The sequence below is a fragment of the Mytilus trossulus genome, chromosome 7 (genome assembly GCF_036588685.1).
Source record: "Mytilus trossulus isolate FHL-02 chromosome 7, PNRI_Mtr1.1.1.hap1, whole genome shotgun sequence".
Taxonomy (NCBI): Eukaryota; Metazoa; Mollusca; class Bivalvia; order Mytilida; family Mytilidae; genus Mytilus; species Mytilus trossulus.
The window spans coordinates 75,774,430-75,798,761 of NC_086379.1; the positions used below are offsets into that span (position 1 = coordinate 75,774,430).

The window sequence follows — 24,332 nt, forward strand, 5'->3', positions numbered from 1 at the left end:
GTGGTTTCAGAGGAGAAACTGTTTACAACAACAGAGGATGACAACAGCACACCCCATTGGATGTTAATAGATCACATGGCTCATAGGGCTAGGACAAAGGGGGACTTATAATTAAATTCCTATGGTTACTGCTAAACATTTTATTATGACATTTACATGTAAAAACCAAACAGGTAAAATGACTATGTAATGCAAATTAAATAAAGCCCTAATTTATATACATCTGTCTTAAAAAATTACAATTGTTTTAAAATTTACTATTGAGAACATTCAAAATAGATGACTTTTATCAAAAAACTTCTAATTATAAAAAAAAGTTTCATAAAGTTACTGGTCATAAGTGATTTTAAGTGGCAAAAAGCCTATGGACAAAATATGACTCAGTCTTTCAGCATATTATATCCAGCATTTAATTCAGCTGCTAGCATCTACAACCTACCTATTGTATGAGCAAACATTCACTTTTGACCTTTACTCTGATCTTTAAGTATCGGTGGGCTTCATATGTGTTATTTGAATTATGATTGTTTTTACTATCTTGTCTCTAAATTTTATTAAATGCTACTAAAGTTATTATTTCTTCTCATTTATTTCTTCTTTTTTATATATAAATATTTCAGATTCAAATAAAGCATACATGTATACAGAGTGACTACATTTTTAACTCAAGATATAGTTTGATTTTTCTTCATTTATAGAATAACAATTACACAGGTTATATTTTCTGCAGACCTTGATGTTTTTATTAAATTTAAAACCTAATATTTTGCAAAAATAAAAGATCAAATCCCAAAAGTAAGAAAAATTATCCCATTATTAATATTATTACATTTTCCATACCTTTTGGCTGCTTGCATTTGCTACATATACATAATGCTTGTATAAAAATATAATTTTATCAAATATGTTATCGTGCTAACATTTTAATCAATGACATAATGTTTACTTAAAATTGATGTACCTAAACATTCCAGCATTTTTGCTGATTTCATTCATTTATCTCTTTTCAAACATTTGTCAAAAGAAAGAATTTGCACATAATTTTTGTTTCAAAAAAAAAAAAAGTATAAATCCTATATTCTATTCAAGTTACTGATGGAATTGAAAAATTGATATAGAAATAGACTGTTTTTTTATAATTCTTGAGCATCTGCTTTATGGCAAAGCAAGCAACCATATGGAGGTAAACAGAATGAAATATGGTGAAGAAAAAAACAAAATGAAAAAGGGTGAAAAAAATCACAGATGTATAATGCTGGAAACAAAAGCAAAATGTGTATTCAATATCATTCACCATTAATAATAGTAAGTAAATATTCTTAGTTTTGCAATACATTGACCACAAGGTAAAGTCCATACAAAAAACAGATTGAACATGTTGAAAAAATTTATTAAAGATAATTAACATATGATCACTGTCAACTCGTCAATTCATACAGCAACTAAAATATATTTATATGCATATTAAAATATCTGCAGTATACATATCCATCAACTGATTTTATAAAATGTAAGCATACAAGTAATCATTTTTTTTTTTTTCATTATTAAGGTGGTATGGGAGTCTAAAATAAAAATGATAGAATTTGTTCATACTTTGTCAAAATGTAGTATCTATTGATACATGTTCAAAAATATTATAAAAATGATAGGTCGCCGCGCATTTTCTCAAGTTACAGCATACCTGTCAACCTCTGAAAATAAAAAGTCAGGTCATGACCTGCATTGAGAAAAAAAATCTCAGGTCATAACGCGTACGACATTTTGCGGGCTCAATTGAAGAACAAAAATATGTTTACATATAATTTATATAGTCAATATGTATATAACACAGTTAGAACATGTATACAAGTTTATTTCAGACTATTGTTATATTCCATAGTAGCAGACTTGGCATTCTTTAAAAGAACTGCACTTGGTTTCAGTTCATAGCAATGCAAATGTGTATTGTACAAGAAAGAAGAGCACACAGTGTATCCTTATTAAGATCAGCCCTAAACTCTGTAGCTATTTTCTTTACTAAAGAAAATGCCCTCTCACTGTCTGCATTGCTGTTTGGCAAAACCAGTAATGTTTTAGCAAGTTTTGACAAAGTTTTGTTAAGAAAAATGTCATGCAACTTGGACATTTCTCCCCAAAATGTACCAATGTCAGTTTCAGGGGAAGTGCAAAGTGGAAGTTCATCTAATGGGGTCAACTGATAGTCACTGAACTCATCTTGTAGCTTGTTGAAAATATCGTTACGTAGCTCAGGTAAACAAGTCCTACATTTTGACTTTTGGTTACATCGAAAAAGACCGATAAAACCGAAGGTCGTATTACTTCTAAATACCGGAAACAATTCCGGTCAGAAATCCGGGTGAAACGGGTAATGTTAGAAATTCCCGGGACCCGCCGGGTAAAGAAAAACTCCCGGGTGAGAGGTGAAAATAACGGGTGTCACCCGCAAAAAACGGGTGAGTTGACAGGTATGAGTTACAGGTTGTGACAAAATGACAAATTTTGTATGGATTATACAGGAAAAAACAATATTTTGTGATTAGAAACTAAACAAAATGATAGAATTGTAAAATAAATTTGGAAAAGATAGCTTTCAGACAATGCTTTGAAAATATCAAAAGAAAAGATAGGGTCACCGTGCGTTTTTTCCGGCTAAAAGACAAAATAGGAAAATTTCATGTAGAGTCCTTCAGAAAATGCACTGTTTTAGAGTTACCTCCCCTTAAAATGCAAATTTGAAAATATTCAAAAATAACCAAAAATAATATACACTTGTACAAATATTAATATTTCTAAGTTACATTCTTATAAATTGGTTCTTTTAAATGAAAATTCACATAAATATCTGCATTCCTGCATCAAATTTTGCTAACTTGATAGAAAATATGGACCTTAGATTCTCTGTTTTTTACAATCCAAGATGGCGAAAGACACCCATACCACCTTAAGAACATTCTTCTTCTTTTTATTTATTTATCATGTTTATATCAAGAAACTGTGTAGTATAGCAAAAGGAAACAAATGAAACTTCATATTGTTACATATCTCACCACAAAAAGACCAGATTGTTGTTGAAATAAAATTGTTTGTATCATTATTTACTTCTGAGTGATTTTTATTTTGCCTTGATGAAGTGGAAAAAACAAGACTTAGGCAGGCTGTTTCGGGCATCAGCAGCAGAATGGGTGTCAACAATGTATAAGTTTCTGATAAGGTCAGTTTAAAGAGAACTAATAGTGTTAAGTCATTGGTATTTGGTATATAGTTATAAAAGCATTAGCTCATCTCATTTCCATATAATTATTTACTCAGTATTTGCATACTATCAAAATAACAGTAACACATATCTCTGTGTCAACAATTTATCTTATTTCTTAGTCATAGCTTGAAGGAAAATACATTTGTCATGGTGTAGCATAGGGTTAACTGTCAGTGCCCTTTTATATCAAAACAAAAGGTAAAACTTGAAGCAAAACCATAATTATTATTTTGCATGGTCTTCATTTTGAATTTCCAGTGGCACTGGGCATCATCCGAGATAATATTAAAGCATCAGATTGTATGTGACAAATATGTCTGTATGTTGTATACCAACCAACAAGTTTAACTTATGATGGATTCAAGTAAAAAGTCTGTAATACGAAGTTAACAAGTATCACACAAACATACACATGACATAACATTATCAATGATCAATGAAAATAAAAAAGTCAGATGAACCATTCTGGACAGATCTGTACACAGAACAATCTTTCTAAACACAATATAGTGTTCCTCCTGCTTAGAGTACATGAGAAACAGATTAAACCCCAAAATCTTAAAATTGACAAATGAACAATGAAAATGAGGTCAAGGATATATGAACCTTGCCAGATGGACATGTGCACTTTACAATCATTCTATACACCAAATATAGTTGACCTTTTGTTTTTTTATAATGTTTTTTATAACTAAATGGATAGTTTTCATTATACAACTTGTGCTCATATACTTTTTCTGAGAAAAATTCTTTAATTTGTACACATTTAGAAGAAGTTTACTTATTTTTAATTGCTAGCTTCCAGCAAGCAATTCGCCGACATATTTTCCGTATGCATAGTGACCCGAGCGTAACCCTCCTCGTAAAAATCCGTGACCACAATACGCATGGATCTGTCATTGAAATTAACAAATATCTGATTATACATGTTAAACACGTGCTCAATACCCATGCTTTTTGTGATTTGTTTACTATAAGGTGACAATCGGTAAAACTCGGCTTCAAAATACGGCATTTAATGAGCAGCCATATTTGTTAAATCATAACAAACAGAGAGAAAAAAAATTGACGATTATATGATATATTTGCGAAAATAATGATAAAATCGTGCACAGAGGACTAAGTTTATGATGTATACATGCATTGGTTCAGAATTGGATTAACATTATTTTTCAACTCTCACTCGTTTCATATGACTTTAAAGGTAGCTGATTAACTGAAATAACCACAAAAACTGGGTCATTGGACATCTACACCTTAGAATCAGTTCATACACCACATATACCTCACCTACTTCTTATAGTATTTGAGATACCAACTTGACCGTGACACTTTCACCATGATTACAGATCCATGAAAATAGGTCAATGTTTAGTGAACCCTACCTTAAATAAATGTAAACCTTGCAAGGAACAAATATACCAAATATAGTTATACTATTAAACATAATAACAAAAATAACAACAAAAAATCATGTGGCCACCAAACCCAGAAAATGAGGTCAATGGACATATGACAGATGGAAACATTGTAACATAGGTATCTTATGCATACAAGTTATGCAACTTCAAGGTCTATAAGTCCTGAATTATAAAGCGTAATAAAATATTTTATAACATCAATGGATTGTAATACCTATGACTTGCATACTACCACATTTGTAGCAGGCAAGACAGAAACCCAGTCCAAGTTGTAGGTTAAATAATATGTTCAGTAGTTGTCATTTGTTGATGTTGTTCATAAGTGCTTCTCCTTCCTCAGTTTTTATATAGACCTTTGGTTTTCCCATTTGAATGGTTTTACACTAGTAATTTTTGGTGCCCTTTGTAGCTTCCTGTTTGGTGTGAGTCAAGGCTCTGTGTTGAAGACTGTACCTTGACCTATAATGGTTTACTTCTATAAATTGTGACTTGGCTGAGGAGTTGTCTCATTGGCACTAAAACCACATCTAGGTAATGATCCTATGGTGATATTCTTTCTGCATCAGTTCAAAAATTGAATAAAAAAAGCCATTGTTTACAAAACAGTTTATTTTGATGACAATATAGGATTCCAGCAGTGTACAACCTTCAGTTAACAATTCAGGGAATACATTTAATAATATCTGCAAATCAAATTATAATATCTAATTATCTGCAGTATACACAAATACATTAAGTCTTCTCTCAGCAAATTTCTTGGACCAAATAAAATAACACAACTTCCCAGGACCTTATGATATTTAATATTCTATTAATTTATCTGCTAATACTTTTATTTCTCTGAAATTCATTGTACTTTTCATTTTGGCATTTAGTGGATAAGACAAATTATTCATTTTGACAACTTTCTTTCAGATCTTTGTTTAAAGAGCATGAGAAGTTTATTTCATATCTAGTCTGGTCTGTGTGAATGGAAAAAATATTTTGTACAAAGGCATCTATAAAGCATCATAATAGATATACACAACAGAGATAATTCGTTAGCATAAAATAATAAAATAAATATTAAAATATGAGGATTAAATGAAAAGAATTCATTGTAATATTTTATATGATTCTGAATAAAATGCTGAATGGATAGTCAAAATTTTATACAAAAATCACTTCAGTTACTAGTCTTCACAGACATTCAACAGAGTTATGTATAAAGGGAGGTAATTCAAATTAAAAATTACACAAAATAAAATTATATCCATAAATGGAAACCTACAGCAATAAAGAGTTATGGAATGATGGGCTATGAAGGTATTCATTACAACTGGTCCTTATTTTGTAAGCATTATTTGCTGTAAATAGAAATAAAAGAAATTTCAAAAGTCACTTTATTTTAAAATCCCATTTTTTTGCATCTAAAATCTGCATCTTGGTCCCTTTGTCTCCTATACATGTAGTTATCTAATCTAAGGTATTGATCAAAATCAGTAAGCAAGACATTATACTTTGAAGATGCACATGCCTTGAATTTATCTGAAGAAATACAAAAACTTATGGAGTTGGATAAATATTCATAAAAATAACTCAGATGAGCTGTAGGGGGTATATATAAATTTGCGTTTATTTCATCATTTCAAGTTGACGGATTTAACTATCATATAGCATTAAAAAAGGTACATAATGACACATACATGCCAACTACCTGGCTCTATTGAAGTGCACTTACCCAGAACAGGTTAAAAGGGGACGCTTAAGTAAAACCAGAATGATTTGACAACAGAAACTATTTGACTGTAATTTATCAATTTTAACATTTAACAAGGGAAGTTTGTTATTAGCTAATATCTTTTAATAAATTATGTGGTATGATTATCAATGACAAAGTATTGACCAAAAGTAAACAACTGTTGGTAAATAAATGGACAAAATGGCTCTACTTATTGTCTTAAGAATCTGAAATAACAAACAGATGAATATGCTTAAAAAGGTTTTATACTGCGAGTTACAATTTATACTGTATTGCACAAGTGAGGTTACTGTATCCTAAACGCAGGGCAGTATGACTATTTTAATCTGAGATACCATTGTCCATCTGATCAACAGACCAGGGCAAATAGGTAATCCCTTTGAATGTAATCTTTGAAGTTTACCATTTACTTCAGTTTTTGATTTAATAATGATTCTGTCTAAACTTTTTAGAGAGAACCCCCTCAACTTTAGTCAACATAAAAAAACCTGCAGACAGTAACTAAATCAATAATGGCTTTTATTTTTTTTAATGAAAATATTAACAGTCATCATCATTTAGAATCATGTATTAATTTCATAACTAGATGTTACATGTTTTTGTATGACAATCTCTGTATGCTAATTTTCAGGAAACTAAATAAAAACCTTGATTATATACTGAATGAACATTCAACAAAAATATCATTTACCATAGCATAGATTATCAAAAAGGACAAGTTTGCACAAATAGTATTTTAACTAAGAACTACACCATGTTTATGGCCTAAATATAAACAAGACCTTTAGTAAGGAGCATATATTTGATGACTGCAGATTATGAAATAAAATGAAGATCATTTGTTATGTGAATCATTCAAATCTAGCCGATAAAATCTAAGCATCTCAACAAATCAGAAACAAATGGATATAGAAAATATTACGTTTTGTGCGTCTAAAGTGCTTTTCAGGATCGCCTTTCATCAATTATGCTTAATCCGAAACAGTTGAAAGCTAAGCGTGTCTTAAACAACAGTCTACTTTTTTTTAAATCATAACAAAGCAAAATTTCAACAGTTTTCATCAAACCCTGCTTAAACCACTTATCAAGGGAGGGGGCATTTACGAAATAACACACATCATATACAATGTCATTTTTTATCATTTATTTAAATGCAGTATTCCATTTTAGAAAAGTTATTTTCATACAAGTCCTAGAATTTATCATAATTTCAAAAGATGATCATACACATTCATCTAAAATCCATCACTGCTTAATTCCTACCAAGGCATTTGTGAAAATTAGAAACTTAATACAAAATATTTAGTCAGTTTTATTCCAATTTCTGCTTATACTTTATAAGACCGATATATTAAACTATCCATTGTATCCCTAATTTCAATTTTACAACTTAACTCTTTAACAGTTAAGGCAATTGTGAGTAAAGTTCAGATCACAACTAAGTTTCAGAGGTTTAAAATGATATTAAGAAAATTTATCCAATGAACAAAAGGATGCCATGAGAAAAGGTATTTAGGTGATTAAGTGAGCTTTATATTTTACTATATTTTCCCTGCAGTACTGGAGTAATACATGGCACTTGTTTAAGATGAAGGCTGAAAATGATACACTTTAAATATGGGTAATAAATAACACTCTTTCTACTACATGATCCCTTAACCAATAAATAAATATTCAACTAAATGTTGGTATTTTTTTCTAAACTAATGCTACATAAAAGAAAGTTCATTAAAAATATCAAAATGTTTAAAAAGAAAAAAAAAAGAAGTATATAAATAATAATGAATTTATTTGTAAGAAATATTTCCTTTATAATCAGATTTTATCAGAAGGAACCAGAATTTGAATATGTTTATAGTTTAAAGAACTCATGAGGAAGAAATGAAAGGTGTTTTCAATGGTATTTCAGCTACAATTAAAGGTTATAAACACAACTATATACATAATTACTATACAATATGTAAGGCTCATTAAAATATATAAATGATAACAAACAATAGATATTTTGATTTATGATGAAACAGCTACCAACATGAGCATATACAGACCCATGAGTAGGCCGTTTAAATCTCTCTATCCATGATGAAACAGCTACCAACATGAGCAAATACAGACCCATGAGTAGGCCGTTAAAATCTCTCTATCAGTACACTTATACACAAACAAGTTCACAAGGTTAAAACAGAGGAAGTTTAATCGTTTTAATATTTTGAATAGGAAAACAAATTAAAAAGTTATATACAAAGTTTTTTTTCTATTTCAAACTTCTTAACAATTAAGTAAAATCCAAATGTATTAGAAAGTAAGAAGACTGTTGAAGGTGTATCAATTTTTTTTTAAATAGTCTTGAATTGAAATATCTGTACATACCAGGTAAGTTTGTTGCACAAACATACAAGTCCTTTACCATATTCAATATGAACATAATATAATGTAAGGTTCAAGGTTTCCTTCACAGATGAAATAATTTATTATTAAAAAAAAAATGTTTTATTGACAGAATTTCTGCAGTGACTTATTCAATACTGCCTCCACCTACCCTTAGTTCCATATTGATCTAATCCAATTATTTGGTACTTTTCTTACTTTTCCTATCTCCTTTTTGAAATGAAGGGGTAAGATTAAACATTAAAAATAGTTTCTTCAATTTAATCATGAATTTTTAAGCATTTAATTCATCTGTACACTTGTAAGACTTGTGACTATCTTCAAATTTTTAAAGTACATACTTTATTTCTTAGTACCTCTTGAGAACAACAGAGTTTTGTAAAACAAAGTGAGATTTATGACTTTTTTATCCTATTTTATTAAGCAGTTTCTTAGAATTCTTAGTTCATCCTTTAAACTATGGTGTTGGACTGAACATAAGGGTTATTTTATATATGAAACTACACTCTTCAAACAAGAATCATAATCTTTAAAAAAAAATTGCAACTGAGTGGTCTAGAAAGATGAAACTTTTACAACTAAAAAATATATGACTCATTTTAAAATATAATTTTAGTAAAAACCAATTGTCAAGAGATGTTTAAATAAAAAAAAATGTTTAACTTTAGGTATCAGATAAACTGAACATCATTAATGAAAAACAAAAATGGGGTCAAGGCCAGATGAGGCATGCCAGAAGAACATTTACACCTAACAATCATTCCATTAACAAGTATAGATGACATATTGCTTTTAATATCTGATAAACAGGTTGAACCATTAAACTTATGTTGCTTCTTGATTATTGAAATAGGTCAGGTGAACCCTGTCTGATAGACATATATAGCAAATGCAGTTATCCTATTACATATAATTAAAAATATTATGTGATTAAAAAAAACTACATTTTGAAAGCAGTCACTGAACCATGAAAATGAGGTCTGGGATAACAAATATATGCCATAGTGAAATTTCACAAAATAAGGCAGCTGTTTACTACATGTTCCATGTATGAAGTATCACGGTCTTCAGCCTTATAAAATATAAAGCTCTTTACAAATCGTTGACCCCGTTGCCACTGTTCAATTGTCATTTCTTGGAATCATACTCTGCAAGGTTGATTGCAGGCTTGACAACGATACTGATTGGTTCTACTTTAAAAATGAACAACAAAAAATACACAAACAAAACACAGACTTACACAAACAAGACACACACGTACACAAACACAATCTCACATGATTAATGATTAACATTCAACAACTAGAAATTTGTTTCATTGCACTCTTGTGTTAATCAGAAAAATTATGCACATAACAAATGTTTCATACAAATTATGTAAACGATGTTAAATGATTTTACAAACTGTACACTACTAAAATACAATAATCATCAGCATGTTTTATTATCTGTATTTGTTCTTCATCTTAATCATTTTTGTCTTACAAATATGTTCATCAATGGTATTTAAAAAAAAGAAGAAGCCAAATGTACTTGTATCATTTACTGTTCACATGGATCAATTATACCACTATATATTCAACACTAAATACATGTATCAATAAAAGAACCTTCATCTTTCTTTTTGTTTAATTCAGTTGGTAGTATTCATAAGAAAACATTGTATGTTTGACTGTAGGAGGTCAAACATGAACGCTGTTTTTGGCTTTAAAAAAGAGAGGGACTGAACAAGTTGAGAAATTTGAGATGTAATCACAACAAGAGAGGCTCACTTGTAAAAATGTGGTTTCAGAGGAGAAACTGTTTACAACAACAGAGGATGACAACAGCACACCCCATTGGATGTTAATAGATCACATGGCTCATAGGGCTAGGACAAAGGGGGACTTAAAATCAAATTCCTATGGTTACTGCTAAACATTTTATTATGACATTTACATGTAAAAACCAAACAGGTAAAATGACTATGTAATGCAAATTAAATAAAGCCCTAATTTATATACATCTGTCTTAAAAAATTACAATTGTTTTAAAATTTACTATTGAGAACATTCAAAATAGATGACTTTTATCAAAAAACTTCTAATTATAAAAAAAAGTTTCATAAAGTTACTGGTCATAAGTGATTTTAAGTGGCAAAAAGCCTATGGACAAAATATGACTCAGTCTTTCAGCATATTATATCCAGCATTTAATTCAGCTGCTAGCATCTACAACCTACCTATTGTATGAGCAAACATTCACTTTTGACCTTTACTCTGATCTTTAAGTATCGGTGGGCTTCATATGTGTTATTTGAATTATGATTGTTTTTACTATCTTGTCTCTAAATTTTATTAAATGCTACTAAAGTTATTATTTCTTCTCATTTATTTCTTCTTTTTTATATATAAATATTTCAGATTCAAATAAAGCATACATGTATACAGAGTGACTACATTTTTAACTCAAGATATAGTTTGATTTTTCTTCATTTATAGAATAACAATTACACAGGTTATATTTTCTGCAGACCTTGATGTTTTTATTAAATTTAAAACCTAATATTTTGCAAAAATAAAAGATCAAATCCCAAAAGTAAGAAAAATTATCCCATTATTAATATTATTACATTTTCCATACCTTTTGGCTGCTTGCATTTGCTACATATACATAATGCTTGTATAAAAATATAATTTTATCAAATATGTTATCGTGCTAACATTTTAATCAATGACATAATGTTTACTTAAAATTGATGTACCTAAACATTCCAGCATTTTTGCTGATTTCATTCATTTATCTCTTTTCAAACATTTGTCAAAAGAAAGAATTTGCACATAATTTTTGTTTCAAAAAAAAAAAAAGTATAAATCCTATATTCTATTCAAGTTACTGATGGAATTGAAAAATTGATATAGAAATAGACTGTTTTTTTTATAATTCTTGAGCATCTGCTTTATGGCAAAGCAAGCAACCATATGGTTGTAAACAGAATGAAATATGGTGAAGAAAAAAACAAAATGAAAAAGGGTGAAAAAAATCACAGATGTATAATGCTGGAAACAAAAGCAAAATGTGTATTCAATATCAATTGTTAAGTAAATATTCTTAGTTTTGCAATACATTGACCACAAGGTAAAGTCCATACAAAAAACAGATTGAACATGTTGAAAAAAATTATTAAAGATAAATTAACATATGATCACTGTCAACTCGTGAATTCATACAGCAACTAAAATATATTTATATGCATATTAAAATATCTGCAGTATACATATCTATTAACTGATTTTATAAAATGTAAGCATACAAGTAATAATTTTTTTTTCATTATTAAGAACATTCTTCTTTTTATTTATTTATCATGTTTATATCAAGAAACTGTGAAGTATAGCAAAAGGAAACAAATGAACGCCTCAGAGCAGTTAACCAGAGGTAATCTTTAGTTGCTGCAATATCATTGACATCAGAGTGCTACATCACATTGTATGCGATAAGTTTAAAACTATCAGAATAAAAGTATTAAATACTAACAATTCACAACAAGTTCTCCCCTATAAAAGACTAGTCTCATTGAGCGTTACTATGGTAATATCTACTACTGTAACATCAATGACCTGAGGTTTTCTTGAAGAATTGTATCTTTCACTGCTTGAAAGACAAACTTGATGTTTTCTGTATCTATAGCTGTTGTAAAGTGATGAAAGAGAGGCTTTCCTCGTTCCTTACGACACTCGTCATACAAACTCAGTTCAAATTCCTGTACGTCATTGATGTTATGTGGATTTCCTTTGAAGTCAGGAAAGTAGTCTTTTATGCTAACACGGGGCACTTTTTCCTTGAGAAGGTCAAACTTGTTTAAAAACAAAATGATTGACACATTAGCAAATGTTCTATTGTTGATTATCGTTTCAAATATGTCACATGACTCTTGTAGCCGATTCGTCTTCCTATCCTCCAGTAACACTTGATCATACTCACTTGAAGATGCTATAAATAGAATGGAGGTTACTTGTTCAAAACACCAGTACCATTTTTGTCGTTGTGACCTTTGACCCCCTACATCAACAAAAAGAAATGGAACACCATTTATGTCTATAGTATGTTCTGTGATTCCTTTGGTAGCTTTTCTTGCATGTAGAATGTCCAACTTAGATGGTATATAATCCTGTAACAAACACAAAAACAAGTCTTGTTAAATAGAAATGGAATATTGTACAGATGAACCCGTCTTTAAAGAACTCTCTAAAACTATGTATTCTTACAATCTATAGAAGGTGTTCTGCATTTGGTTTATTAAACCCATGTATTTGGGCAATGTAACAAGATTGCTAGGCAATGAGCAAAATGTTGCCTGCCCTGTATAAAAGACAAAAAAATTGTGTGTCACAAAGTGTCATTGTGGTAAGATGTAAAAACATTGTATAAGTCCCATACCTCCAAATCAAAATAATGTTTTGATATGGTCAACAGCACCTGATGGCAAAAAATCTTCCAAGTATGAGAAATTTCTGTCATCTGCTAAAAGATTTTAGCCCGACTAAGAAGGATACATTAGATAACACTTGTTTGATATATAGTCTTAATGTCAGGTATTATAGAAATAAAGTTCAGAAACAATTAAGGAAGTAACAAAATATAGCTCTCATAAAAAACTTTGAAGAGTGTCAATATTAAGCTTTTAAAAACATCTTTACAATTCAACTTATTAATAAGACTTATAGATATGAAATCTGTTGTTTCAAACTCGGAAAATCTCTAAAAGAAGTTCTTATTTCTGATTTTTTTAAATAGCCATCATGCTAATGATAAAATATCAAATACAGTATTTTGTCATGTTAAATCGATATCTCTTAAGCATATTTCATTGAAGTCAGTGAAAATATTGCTTATTACGTACACAGTGTTCTAGATAACTTTACAGAAGCGTTAACGTTTATTTATTTGGACATTATCTAAAAATGCTTCCTCGTCAAACATATGTAGACTTAATTCTTTTTACGATAACTTCAAGCAAGTGTTAACGTTGTGCAATTTTTTTACGTAGAATTTATTTCTTGGTGTAACATATCATTTTTTCATCCAATAGCAGCCAATTTCATACAATTCTATAAATGAAGACCATTGATAATAGTGGGAGTTCAATAAACAAGTTTGTTTACATGTACTTAAACTTGTTTCCTTGTTTCCTGTATTCATCAAAGAGAGAACAAGGAAGGAAGATAAGCTGTGTTATAAATCATCACTGTTCTAATTTCATTGACAGCAATAACCTTACCAGAAACAAATGTTTTTCCAGGAAATCATTGTACAAATTCAAATTTTAATCTAACCATTCATAAGATAGCAATACAGTATAATTCAGGAAAAATGTTGCATGTTTGTTTTTTAATCAAAATCAAATAGCTATCACTTTGTTATAGATATAAGAAATAAACAGAAGTTAAATATAAATGAAGGAAAGATACCCAAGACCATTCCAAAAAGAGTTAGATAAACCATGGTCTGACCTAAATTTGGAAGAAAATCGGTAAAAAAAAAAATTTAGTATAAATTGGCATTGTGAACTTGAGATTATTTTACATGCACCTTTTTGACGAAGTGAATGTTTCTTTTGAAATTATTTTAAAGACATAAGAGTTGGGGCAAGCACATTTTAAAGTCAAACTTGTTGAACTTGTATGAGATATAATTATAATTTTGGAGTGCCTTGTGACTGTTTACAGCCAATCAAAATTATGGATTCTAATGAAAGATACATTGCAACCTTTAAATAAAATAAAAATAACATATTATGAATGTTCTTCGTTTCATACTATTACTAAATGAATGGTCGTTTCTATATCATTTTAATTTAGCTTTAGCTCTCAAATTACTCAATGATTTACTTAAGAACCTTAACAGCTTCTAACAAACACATTAATGTCAAAATTAACCAGATGCTTCGCAGGGCGTAGCTTTATACGACCGCAGAGGTTGAACCCTGAACGGTTGGGGCAAGTATGGACACAACATTCAAGCTGGATTCAGCTCTAAATTTGGATTGTGATTAAATAGTTGACACAGCATAGGTTTCTGACACAGAATGAATATGTTCTAATGAACTTAAAATTTTTGTTTTCTCTTAGAGCAATTCACTATGCTGTTGAATATTAATCCTCTCAAAAAAATGTTTGAAGAAATTTTCTTTTTATTTATGAAATTTCAAATAAGAAAAATTGAACCCAATTTTTTAATCACATCCCCCTTTCCCTTATTCCAAAACTAATCTCAACTAAAATATTCTAATGGAGTTTGCAACAATAACTACTCATTTAAATACATCATAAAATATTAAGATGCAAAAAAACTGCTTGTTATCACTGAATGGTAAAGATTATTTAAATTTATCAGTTGGTAGTAAAAAGTGAATATACATTGTATATTGTATATAACAAAGATTTAAGTAGATTCTGGACAAAGAAAGATAACTCCAATTAAAAAAAAATCTTGCAATAAGATATTTCTTGCTTACTATTTTGGACAAAGAAAGATAACTCTAATTAAAAAAAAATTTGCTATTTCACAATATTGTGAAATTAGATATTTCTTGCCATTGCACAATACTGTGCAATTGAAAAGACTTGCTATTCCACAATACTTAATATGATAATTTTAGATCCTGATTTGGACCAACTTGAAAACTGGGCCCATAATCAAAAATATAAGTACATGTTTAGATTCAGCATATCAAAGAGGCCCAAGAATTTAATTTTTGTTAAAATCAAACTTAGTTTAATTTTGGACTCTTTGGACCTTAATGTAGGCCAATTTGAAAACGGGACCAAAAATGAAGAATCTACATACACAGTTAGATTTGGCATGTCAAAGAACCCCATTTATTCAATTTTTGATGAAATCAAAAAAGTTTAATTTTGGACCCCGATTTGGGCCAACTTGAAAACTGGGCCAATAATAAAAAATCTAAGTTCATTTTTAGATTCAGCATATCAAAGAACCCCAAGGATTCAATTTTTGTTAAAATCAAACTAAGTTTAATTTTGGACCCTTTGGACCTTAATAAAGACCAATTTGAAAACGGGACCAAAAGTTAAGAATCTACATACACAGTTAGATTCGGCATATCAAAGAACCCCAATTATTCAATTTTAGATGAAATCAAACAAAGTTTAATTTTGGACCCTTTGGGCCCCTTTTTCCTAAACTGTTGGGACCAAAACTCCCAAAATCAATACCAACTTTCCTTTTATGGTCATTAACCTTGTGTTTAAATTTCATAGATTTCTATTAACTTATACTAAAGTTATGGTGCGAAAACCAAGAAAAATGCTTATTTGGGTCCCTTTTTGGCCCCTAATTCCTAAACTGTTGGGACCTAAACTCCCAAAATCAATACCAATCTTCCTTTTGTGGTCATAAACATTATGTTTAAATTTCATTGATTTCTATTTACTTGAACTAAAGTAATTGTGCGAAAACCCAGAATAATGCTTATTTGGGCCCTTTTTTGGCCCCTAATTCCTAAACTGTTGAAACCAAAACTCCCAAAATCAATCCCAACCTTTCTTTTGTGGTTATCAACCTTGTGTCAAAATTTCATAGATTTCTATTAACTTAAACTAAAGTTATAGTGCGAAAACTAAGAAAATGCTTATTTGGGCCCTTTTTGGCCCCTTATTCCTAAAATGTTGGGACCAAAACTCCCAAAATCAATACCAACCTTCCTTTTATGGTCATAAACCTTGTGTTAAAATTTCATAGATTTCTATTCACTTTTACTAAAGTTAGAGTGCGAAAACTAAAAGTATTCGGACGACGACGACGACGACGACGACGCCAACGTGATAGCAATATACGACGAAATTTTGTTCAAAATTTGCGGTCGTATAAAAAGTGAAAATGAAAAACATTGAAATTATAGTTGAAGTAATCCATTGCTCTAATCAATACCACCAAAGCAAGTTGGCTTAGCAATCAAGAAGATAGTGTCATAATGCCACCATCACACTAAATATGATGATTACAAATGTACTTCAGCGTCAAACCCCCACAGTTCCAAGTCCAACATAATTAATTGATGTTCTATAAAATGTAACTTCCCTTTGTAACATTAATTAGGAAACCTGCCTATTTTTCTATTTTTTTTCTAATTGACTTACCTGGTGACCTACTTTTTCCAAGTTGTCCGCAAAGTACTTCAACGAATCACCCTGTGGATAAAATATAATATACATCAGTAAAATTATATAAAGTTAAAACAAAATAAAAAACAATTGTTTCAATTATTATCTCCCTTCTAAATTCTACAGAGAAATATTATTCTGTTTTTACTGTACAGGTACAAAATGTATAAACAGCATCAAAGACATATAATATGTATTTAATATGTCTCTGACAGCATACCCCTTTCAATCAACACGGTTAAACACTGTTAAGAAATATTCTTCATGAAAACATACAACTTAAACTAAGTAAATATAAATGCCGTCTTTATTTGCAAGTAACTAACTATTTCATGAATATTTCTTTAAGATTATTGTCTTTTAACATGTTTAATAACATGTGATATCACAGAAAGCTATAAAATAAGCCATTTGTGTGCTCTTGAAATACTCCAATCCTTTCAAGTTTTATTTCTTTCTATGTACAATGATGTGCTAATGTATTAGCACATAAGTTTGTCTGATTATTTTAAAAGCAGAAATATCATGGGTGATTTTAACATGGTCAATTTATGGTCATTTAAATGTAAAACAGGCCTAAAATTATTATTTTTAACATTATTTAAGATATAATTTAATTTCAGCAAGAAAGCTTTACCCCAAAATACATTTTACTTCCTCAAGTTTTTTTGGTTTATTATATAGCAAAATACATAATTGGTTTATGATATTGCAAACATCTACATACATGTATTAACATGCATGACAAAATATTAACTTTCAGACAGGTGCCTGACCTATTCTACTATGATAATAAAAGTCTCTTTGGTGATACTCTAAGGGTTTTAAAGAAAAGACTCAAGTGTCTCTTTTTTTCAAAACTTATGGTCATCAAGCAACCCTAAATTTTCTTTTTCTAGTCTGGGGTCTAATTTACTACTATATATACCTATAGTTAATGGAGAAATATCTCAAAATGTAGGTCTATTGTACATTTCTAACATACAATGTCTATGAATAAAGTGATAATGTACTGTCGGCTTAGTACTGCTTATAAATAAAAGTTTATGTGTGCATTTACCCAAAATTGTAAGTGCAATATGATTGTTAAAACATGTACATACATTGTTGAATACTAAGTATCATCATGATCATCTACATATTATATCATTTCTTTATAGGAGTATAATATATAAATATTTTTAAGTACAAAATGTACATTTTTATATAGATGTGACAGTTTTGTACCTACATGTACACAAAAATGTAATATGACCCCAAAAAGTTATCTTGACTTGTAATGTACATGAAATTGCAGTAAATGCACAATAAACATGATAAAAGCTTGTTTATACACATAAACATGATAAATGACATTATTTACGTGTAATAAAAGTACTTTCAACAGAAAAACTGACTTCCTTGTTTTAAAATAATAAATAAACCTGACAAAAGAAAATAATTCATTCAACAATTGCAGATACATGTATAATATCATGTAGAATTTTAATGATGACAATTGTTGAGTCATTTTCATGTTTCATTGTTCACAGTCTAATTCTTTAACAAGACATACAAGAAGCAAGATTTCGTTATAAATGAAGGGTTTTAAATTATAGACATTTTGTATTTAGTTGTGACAGTCATGTGATTTTAGTAAAAATTTAAATTGCTCCACATACTAGTTAACTGTTATTGTGAAAGTTAATAGGTGTACATTCCTTAAAATATATACTGCTTTTGTTAAGGACATTGTCACTGAATGATTTAAAACACAGTAATAAGTACTATGCTTGGATATTTCTGGGAACACGTAAACCCTATAATGGACTGTTTTCATTCATCAATATTGGTTCACTTATAAATCTTAATAAGTTATGCAATATATATATTCAAACACCTTAAAATTTCCAGGAGCCTATTTCATATCAGAGGACGATCCAGCCTTTTAAAAAAAGTGTGTGTGTGTGTTCCAACTACATGTGTACATGTCCCGATTCAAATGCATTGATCGCTCAAAAAAAGGGGGGTTCCAACCCCCCCTATGAATCCTGCCTGCTTATTACCTTTAACCTTGTTAACAAAAACACAAGTGCACATTAATATTGCACTGGGTCTAACCATGTTATTTCACAAAGCAGGTGTACATGTACATGTATATGGGTAACAAGACTCAAAACATGATAATGTACATAGTTACAACTCCTAGTACTGTGTATGTAATGCACATAGTATTTACATTTTCCCCTTTCTATTGTACATGTTGTAACCCTTAACATACATACTACATTTTTTGTTGTGTGTGGTCAATAAAAATCTTCCTGTTCTTATGTAATTCTAATTTTGTAGCCACTTAAGTCATGAGAGTGAATTTCTTAAAATACTTGTGAATGAAGGAGCACTCTCATTTTTCATCTCATATTCTCCATCCTGTTCATTACTTCGCACTACTTGTAAGTTTTATCATGCACAGTGGTATATATATATATAATGATTCTACCTAAAAATTCAGTACAACTATATATCTAGCTACAATATACATGATATATGTTCTTTTTACTACATTTATATCCATGTTTACTTCCTTCATTAAATTTTGTGGTTATGAAACTATCTCTATATATTGGGAATATCAGAGTACATAAAATTTCATACTGTAAACAAGAATGTGTCCATACTACACAGATTCCCCACTCACACTATCATTTTCTATGTTCAGTGGACTGTGAAATTAAGTCAATTTGACAAAACTCTAGTTTAGGTATCAAAATTAGAAAGATAATTTCAAAGGGAACATGTGTACTAAATTTCATGTCCATTGGACTTAAACTTCATCATGATCAAAAGCTACATTGACCATAAACTTTAACATGAAGCAGGACAGACGTACAAACCAATACACAGACCCTAAAACATTATGCCCATATGATACATGTAAATGGGGAATAAATAATAACCATTTATGGGGCATAAATATTCAGATATGTTGATGATATATTTAGTATTACACTCCCTTGCAGTTGTGGATTCAGGATTTTGAAAGAATGTGGATCCGACAAGACTATGTCAGGAGTGGGATGTATGTTAACATACTTGTAGCTCCATAAGGTGCTTTGCCAATTAGAAGTTCAATACTGTATTGATGCAAATGGAAATGAGATAAACTTATACCAAACAAGAATATATATGTGTACATTATTCTCAGGACATCATGTTGTATTTCATTTCCCTGATCAATGGATTATGCATTCTAGGTAAAAAACCTTAAGTTGGCAACTATTTCAAAATCATGTATGTACTGTTTCAGTTTGATGTAACATCTGATGAACGGAAAACTATTTAAACCCAAACCAAATGTGATGGAGGAATGAAAAAGGAAGCAGACTGGTAAATTAACCAGACAGCATACATTTTTGTACATGTAATGCTCATTTGTATCTTACTTTGTAGGGCCTATAATCTCTAATATGGACCATAATTTGCTATTGGGCTCCGTTTCCTATAACTATAGAAAAGTGATAAAATGTGAATTACTGTAAGAAAAGTTGTAACTACATCTAAATATGCCATTATTTTTATCAACATACAAGTGTATGCTACTCTTCCCTAGAAAAAAAATTGAAATATACGAATTTCAAAGATTCTACAACCGTATTTTTGTGTCGTTTCTCGCGTTACTTTTTGCTTCCGAAGAGCATAACGCTGACTGATTTATAGATAATCGTCACCGGCAAATTCGTAACTTTTGCTTTCAAATAACAAAGAACATCGACCAATAAGAATAGTGAGAAGAAAATGCCGAGAACTATAAGTATTTATGTAGCAGATGTAAGAACAGTGGCGTGATTTTTGTGTCCGATTTCATAACGCAATTTTTAGATGATGTAATCTGCTTTGTTGTAATAGAATTCTTAAAAACAATATGCAAATATGAACTCTCGCGAGATGTTCAAACAGGTAAATCCGAGATGATTTACATTCTTGTATTGATCTTGGTAATAATTAAGTAAGAAAATGACGTTGTCGTTATGCGTTACATTTCACACGAAACAGAAGTCCAGTTATTTATTAAAATTGTTTTTGTCCTTAAGTTCTAATCATTTCCGGTCATACGTGAAACATGTGACTAACATGTGATAACGCCATTACAGCCGGATGTACGAAATACTTGGTCTAAACATTGTTTTTGTTTCCAACAGCCTTATTGTGAAATCCTACTTGTAGTCTTGCAAATGTTTTCTGTGGTAACCATTATAATATTTGAATTATTGCCACCAGAAATGTATCATAAGATTTGACAATATTTATTTTAGGTTGTTTCCTAACAAAATTATCTCCCTTCAAATTTTCAACTTCCTGTTGACCTTTAGACAATAGATTGAAATAAACTATTAATTTCCCCATAGGCGACAATGGTAGCCTTTTTCGAGATACAGACTTTAGAAAGTTGATTTTCTTAACGAAACCTTGCTAGAATCAAAGAAAAGTTATTAGGACAGTATTTTTTGGTCTAAAAAATATAGGGTCACGTTGCTTTTCTTAGCATATTTTGTACTTATCTCCCATGCCTATCAATTTTGCCCTTAAAAATACGGGTCTTGTCCTAGCGTTGAAAAGTCATCTCAGTGCCTTTAGGGCTACGGAATAATTTTTATTTTGCCTTTTGTATAAAGCAGAGTGCACGAAGTCTCTAAAAATAAAAAAATAACGGGAGCACATATCGACCAATCAGGATTCGCCATACTCTTAATTCTGAATACCATGTTATGCTCATAAAATGGCTGCGCCCATAAAATCTAATGGTGTATTGTAACCAATATGGCTCTTTCTATGAACATAAAATATTATCTCAATCCAAGCCATCCTCTAATAGTGTTGATCAAAATATATTTTTCAATAAGTTTTTAATGAAGATTGGAAATCAAACTAGATATTGGGATTTTTATTTACGAGATTTTAAATTTCGTTTTTTATTAAATATTTTTGTAAAAAGCGATTCAGGAACAAGTTACCGTCTAACACAGGCTTGTAATGACTCACAGGACAATAAGAAAACATCCCTTTCACGATGCTTATTGAACAGTAAAATAGAAAAAACTGTTCAATAATGAAATTATCGTAGAACTAAGAAAACATGCGGAAAGAAGAAGGTATATATATGCAACATCGTGACTCCGGATTGAAAACATAGCTATTCGACTGGGTTCAGTTATTAGAAATAACCTACTGGTTTTCGGAAATACCCTATATTTCTATATCGCTTTGATAAGACAAACAGGTTTCCTTTTGGGAACAGTCTTTGTTAATATCGCGGGGGAAAGGGTACAAATGGGATTTACTTCAATTTTTTTACAGTCGCCAGCTGGGCGACCATGATGACTAAATATATTCGCCCAGCCGAAAATCTGGTCGACTCGGGCGCCCGGGCGAGCGTAAAGTTTAGTCCCTGTACTGATTGCATATTGACTTATTTAGGCATAAATTAAAATATTGTTTGTTTCCCCAATCCCGACCCTACCAAGCCATCATCATACTTATTTCCTCCTATAGGAGATTGACATAAGACAAAATACAAATATTATGTACAATAAGAAAAGTTTTAAATCACATAATTAGAAATGTCAATAACTTAATATTTTGAATGGAAAAGTATTTAGTCTACAGTATTTTAGGAAGGAAAATTCCTCGTTAAGGACTTCCAAACGATGTTCCGGTATTTAAATGTCACAGAGATCTTCATGGTTGCCAAGCAAAAGATCTGAGAAGCACTCATCCGATTTTGAAACCATTGTGTACATGAAAGTGAAACTAGTTAATTCAGTTAATCTTTTATAAAGTGAAAGTCTCTGTGATTGCAGTTCTGTGCACACGCATATTTGATGGTTCAGTATATCTAGAACAAAGTGTCCACACAGTTTGCAAATTGAATAGGTAGGTAGGGAAATAATTTTATTTTTCCAAAAAGCCTGAACATTATCAGATGATCCTGAACAAGCCTGAAAATCCAAAATGAATAAAATAATATTTGACTTAGTTTTGACAATAAAATTTAATGAGTAGCACCAATTCTGCAGGGTCGGTCGGGATTGGGGAAACAAACAATATTTTATTTTAGGCCTTATTAATGAATGCACATCAGGTTATATGACCTTCTGCAGTCTTCTGAGGTTACCCTGATGGTAAATTACAATATAGATGGCATCCAGACTAATTTAGTTTAATTACAATGAATTTAAATACAAACGAAATGCTGATACATATTTTCTAACCCATGCACTGTAAATTGTTTATTTTAGATTTTAATTATTTTAATATACAATTAAGTATGTTATAAATCGAATAAGAGAGTTTAGGTCATAGCAGTGAACATGAAGTTGACAGATTATGCCCCTTTCACTAAACTTTCATCATTTAGCCTTTTTAAACATGTATGTTAAAGTTCAAGGAACTTTCCTTTACAATGTACCTACATGAAGACCTGTGTGGCTGCAGACCTTAAATATTTATTGAGACCTAAATGACTAAATAATACATGTACATAAAACCCAATTTAACTCCCTTGAATACATGATAAAGATTTGATGTACTCACTTTGGGAGAATCGACAACAAATAAGGATAATTGGCAGGTAACTTTTGGATCTGTCAGATATGTAACATAGAAAGCCAGAATCCAAATATTCAAGGGGAGGGGGTAACATAAGTACATTTTAAACTATACCCTCCCAATCAGTATAATATTGCTTGTGTTATTGATAAAACAGTGAAACCAGAGATCTATCATCAAAACCTTTTACAGTGAACCTTCATCTATATGTATTATTTGTACTGATTTATAAATTACACACCAGCTGAAATTCACGCCTTCTGTCATATGCTTGCTGTATGCCAGAATCTTTCCACAATTCTGACATTGGTTCAATATATTTTTGAAATGTCATTTCATCAAGTTTGTTTGCGTTTTCACAGCCGAAAACAAAGGTGCCATGTTTAGCATTTTCTTCGTCTCCCCAAGGGATGCTTAGCTTTTCCCTTGCATCAATAAGAACTCTCAATCCCTTAACAATATTCCCATAAATCACACTTCTAAATTCTCGAACTGCCTCATCGTCAAATTCTTGTCCATGAATAATTTTCATTTGTTTTAAAAATGTACTTTTGCCACTTTCTCCAGCACCAAGGAGCAATATTTTGATTGTTCGTCTAAAGGTTATCTTTTCTTTGGCCAGGGCTTTATCGATCATTTTACTCCTATTTTTCTGCTGTTTGTCTGTATCGGTCATACAGCATGACATGATTATGTCAGCCATTGTGGGCTTTCACCCCGCCCATGACGTCAAAACAACAAACCAACTTCCGGTAATATCAAATAATTATGCG

At 30.4% G+C, this 24,332-nt stretch overlaps 1 protein-coding gene across 1 annotated transcript; it reads right to left on the reverse strand.

Annotated features, from left to right (window-relative positions):
• Positions 1-5,271: 5,271 nt before the first annotated feature.
• LOC134725823 (guanine nucleotide-binding protein subunit alpha-12-like) lies at positions 5,272-24,318 on the reverse strand. Its single transcript, XM_063590015.1, has 3 exons — positions 23,801-24,318; positions 16,951-17,001; positions 5,272-12,959 (listed from the first exon to the last, which is right to left on the reverse strand). The coding sequence occupies exons 1-3, from the start codon at positions 24,260-24,262 to the stop codon at positions 12,390-12,392; spliced, it is 1,083 nt and encodes a 360-aa protein (XP_063446085.1). The 5' UTR covers positions 24,263-24,318; the 3' UTR covers positions 5,272-12,389.
• Between the last annotated feature and the right edge of the window lie 14 nt (positions 24,319-24,332).